The sequence below is a fragment of the Austrofundulus limnaeus genome, unplaced genomic scaffold (genome assembly GCF_001266775.1).
Source record: "Austrofundulus limnaeus strain Quisiro unplaced genomic scaffold, Austrofundulus_limnaeus-1.0 Scaffold212, whole genome shotgun sequence".
In the NCBI taxonomy this organism is placed as follows: domain Eukaryota; kingdom Metazoa; phylum Chordata; class Actinopteri; order Cyprinodontiformes; family Rivulidae; genus Austrofundulus; species Austrofundulus limnaeus.
In genome coordinates this window covers 114,742-118,942 of record NW_013952614.1, presented here as the reverse complement: position 1 = coordinate 118,942, position 4,201 = coordinate 114,742, and the positions used below count along the sequence as shown (strand labels likewise).

The 4,201-nt window shown below is 36.7% G+C and overlaps 1 protein-coding gene across 3 annotated transcripts in view; it reads right to left on the bottom strand.

Moving 5' to 3' along the window:
- Window positions 1–4,201, bottom strand: part of thsd7aa (thrombospondin, type I, domain containing 7Aa) — a 176,621-nt gene that overhangs the window by 163,556 nt on the left and 8,864 nt on the right. Inside the window, exon 1 of one of the 3 annotated variants that reach the window (XM_014019216.1) lies at window positions 4,066–4,133. The exons of the other annotated variants lie outside the window; for them this stretch is intronic. Coding sequence (XP_013874670.1) covers window positions 4,066–4,090 — 25 coding nt within the window. The 5' untranslated portion in view covers window positions 4,091–4,133. Of the gene's footprint in view, window positions 1–4,065; window positions 4,134–4,201 lie in introns of those variants that run through there. 3 annotated transcript variants of the gene reach the window in all.

Sequence of the window (4,201 nt, the reverse complement as noted above, 5' to 3'; positions counted from 1 at the left end):
TTTGAAATATATGAGTTTGTATGTAATGTATGAATATAATATACAAGTTTCACTTTTTAAATGAAATTACTGAAATAAATCTACTTTTTCATGATATTCTAATTTTATGACCAGCACCTGTATACTATTGGAAATCCTGTTAATCCCTTAAATGGTGCTACATTTGTTGGAAAAATGTGTTCATGAAAACAAGGCCAAATCTTCTCTGCCATCGTTGAGCAGCTTATTCTGCTACTGACTCTTGTTTTGAATTTCTGGTACCTGCTGACGCTCAGCTGTCAGCAGTTGTGACCAGTGGAAATGACATCTTTCATCTCCTCAGTCTGGACTGAACTCTAGTCTTCATGATAATAACGTTCCCCTACACAGAGGGTGATTTATCAGAGGCTATATCCAGAATTTGGGAGTGAAGCTGTGTGGCTGTGTATGGTTCTTCCACATGCTACTAACACCCCTGTTTGTTAAATTAATAAATTGTTGAATTGAAAATATTTCTTGTTTCTTTAAAAAAAAAATTAACCTTGTCTAAAAAACAGTAAATAAAAATCTGTAGCAGACTTAGCTGTCTAGCAATGGCGGAGAAGATTTAGTTTTTTATGGGCTCAATATACTGTACATTTTCCAACAAATGTGGCACCGTAGTGGAAATAAATAGACTTTCCAATGGTATAAGATTTTTTTTTACCAAAAAGCATTCTTAACACGAAGAAGTAATCAAACAAATGCAATTTCTTACCGTTTATGCTGTTTGTTTTTTAGTTTTTACCACTTTATATCTGATGTGTCTGCTGTTTGACATTATCCCATAGATTATCTGTATATTAAAGACTAAGTTTGAATTGTCCACTCATTCACAGCTTAGTGCACTAAATTGTGATTCAAACATTTTATAATACAGTTCAAAGATTTTACTGTAATTTAATCCAATATAGTGTATAGTGCCCTGATAACTTGTTAAATAAAATAATGTACGTCTATAATGTTGTACTTATAGAAAAAAGGCTAATTTAGGTCAACGCTAATGTCCACAGTTAATCAGTGTGCAATGCACACTATTGTGATTCGTTTCCCATCCAAGTCATCTCAACTTTGCCATGCTTCTCCTCCTGCATACTTTGTCCTAGAGCTGCCATTGTAATTTATATCTGTAAAGCTCCTGTGCCAAATGATGGCTATGCCTTTTGGTGCCTGTAAAACATATAGTTTTTGAAATATTGATGTTTAATAAATTATAATGGCAGTCAATAGAGCCTTGTATTGGTCCAATTCTGCCCCCTGCTGCATCTACACAATATGGTACTGCACCATAGTTTTATAATATTTAAACTCAGTAGTTCAGTGATTACAATATTTATATGATTGTATTTTGATGTTTTACTGTAATACTGTCTTTATGTTGTCCTATTGCTGTAATATATTGCACTTAAGTGTCAATAATTGCATTGACAAGGTAAATTTTTCTGTATACATACAATCCAATCCCTGGGATTGTCCTCTGCCACATCTCCTATAGTCTCATGATGAGCACTGTGGGCTTTCATGTGGGAGATCAGCTAACGCAGCTTTAACAAAAATCTCTTCAAACTTCATATTGTCACACAGTTACCTTAATTACAAACACCTGCTGATGTGACAGGCACAAGCTGGTTTAGAAAACATATTTGATCCTGGTCAAAGCTCATTCTGCAAGTCCACTGCTGCAGGCAAAGTCATGCTACATGGCAATGCACACTTGTTTTTACATCGTAAAAACCCATGTCTAGTTATTGTAGTTTTCTGTCTTAAAGGGGACACACCATGCAAAATCCAAGTTTTAAGCTGATAAATACATTTTGTTGTTCACTTGGAGAAAAATGTAGAAAAGTTCAATTTAATCTTGAGAAATTATTTTAAAAGTATTTTGAATGTTCAAGTAAAAAACATTTTAAAAGATCTGTTGTAAATCACAAAGCAACGCAAGTTCCATATCAACCATTGAAATGCTAAACATACTGTACTACAACTATAAAAACAGTCATTCGTACAGAAATATTTTATGGGTAATAGTAATTCATACTTTTACGATGAAACTTGTGCTACAAAGCAAGTATCTGCTGCAGTCTGTAAATGTGTAAATAAGCCCCACCCCCACTGCAGGAACCATCTAATCAACATGGAAGCTTAATTTGTGCAACACAAAAACAAACCTTAGTTGCAATGATGTATTAAGTTACACCTACAATATTTTATAACTATATATATTTACATTAAAATATGTATTTTAACTTTCACTTTAAGATTTTGTAGTTTTACTACTGAACAATGAAAATAAACTAAGACACATCAACTGTTTCCTATCCAGTCTGGATTATGATTTGTTTTGTTGTAAATGATCATTTGAGCCACACCGCAGAAATCAGGTAGATCAGTTCCATTTTAAAAATTAAAAATTCCCCGCCTTGACATAAGAAATACTCTTTGGGCACCAAATTTAATTGACCTTCACCTTAGCTGAACTTTATTCAATTTCCGGTGTAAATGGCAGAGTGAGGCTTTCAACACTTGATTGTGAAAAACTGCCTCATTTCATCCTCTGGTCTTGTCTCCTATCCATCCACCCTCTTTCGAATCTGGGGTTAAAGGTCACCTTGGACAAAGTGCAGGCGTGACGGCAGCGTGTGTGCCAGTAAGTGGTGGGGGATTTGAAACAAAGAGTGGGCCATGTGTCTGCCTTTTGTGTGCCACATGGACAGGAGCATCTGCAGCCGAGCTCAATGCTGCATGAAGACCGTTCAGAGACGCTGCCTTGATTTTTGTGTAGAAGTGTGTTCTTGTTTTTATTGCCTCTTTAGGACTTTTTCTTCTATAATCACCAACCTCATCGGGACCAGATGTCATTATAGGAACTGGTGCTAATGAGGCAAAACCTTAATTCTTCTGTCTTGCTTTGGATTAGGACTAAGACAAAAATTGATGGTTAGACTGGAGCAGCATTCAGAAATCAATAACGGTCAAGGTTGGTCTTGGGTTTGGTTCTACATAACTGATAGGATGATATATTTAAAAGGATGGCTACAGAAATGTGTGTGTGCATTTTTTGTGTGTGAAAAAGAAAAAGAAAGGGAAAGCAGAGGGATAGATTTGTCTGACCCTAAACAGTTTGCTCAGTCTGACTTGAAGAGGGAAACTGCCCCACAGGTTTCCATCAGTCATTGGTTGTCTGCCGGGTGGGACTCGTCCAGTCCCGTGGTGTACACTGGCAATAGTGGGGATGGGTACAAGGTGACTTGGAGAAAACAATGACTGTGCTTTGACAGTACTGTGAAACAACAAAAGGGTTTTCAGGACAGAAGCCTGAGCAGCTTGTTAGTTCTTATTGTTCTAATGGGCTCTGAATATTTATTTAGGATACAAAGGCAGTTTTATAAGCAATGCCAAACAGTATAACCCCAGTTTTGGTCATAAATGATTCTACTAAACGACAATTTAAAAATATATAATATATTAAAGTGAAGCAATATTACCAGGTATCTTATATTCTGAGTTTTGTGATGAGATTCATAAGTTGGGAGGTTTGAACTTTATCTCTATCTCCACTGGTCTCTGAAAATCAATACATCAGGTCACTGTCCCATCACAGACCCCACAGACATGAAGCATATTTACTCTCACGCTAAGTGCAATTTAAAGTTAACCTAACATGAATGTTTTGGGGAAGTGTACTGAGAAAATCCACACATGCATAAAAGACAACATGCAAACTCTTGTTGCACAGTGTGCTTCACTGTTTAGCCCACAACCTTTATCTTTTATTGCAAAATCCAACTACTACCTGATTTTTTGTGTAACAGAGTATCATACATCTTATAGTGGTTGACATGACAGACATGGTGGACCATTGTTACCATTAAACACAAAAACAGTTTGCATGAGTTTTAAACCTAATAAAGCTGTTTTTCATCTCTTCCTTGAACTGACTGACATTCTCTTTGAAAGTAACCAGCACCTTTGAGCTCAGAGACCTTCAAAATAAACTACCTAATTAATGCTGAAGAGACGTGATTATTTCTCAACAAAAGGACTTGCCTACATGTAAGGCTGCAGCTTTCATTCAAGGTGCTCCAGTCTTTATCCATCCATCCATCCATCCATTTTCTTCCGCCTATCCGGGGTCGGGTCGCGGGGGCAGCAGCTTCAGAAGGGAGGCCCAGACCTCCCTCTC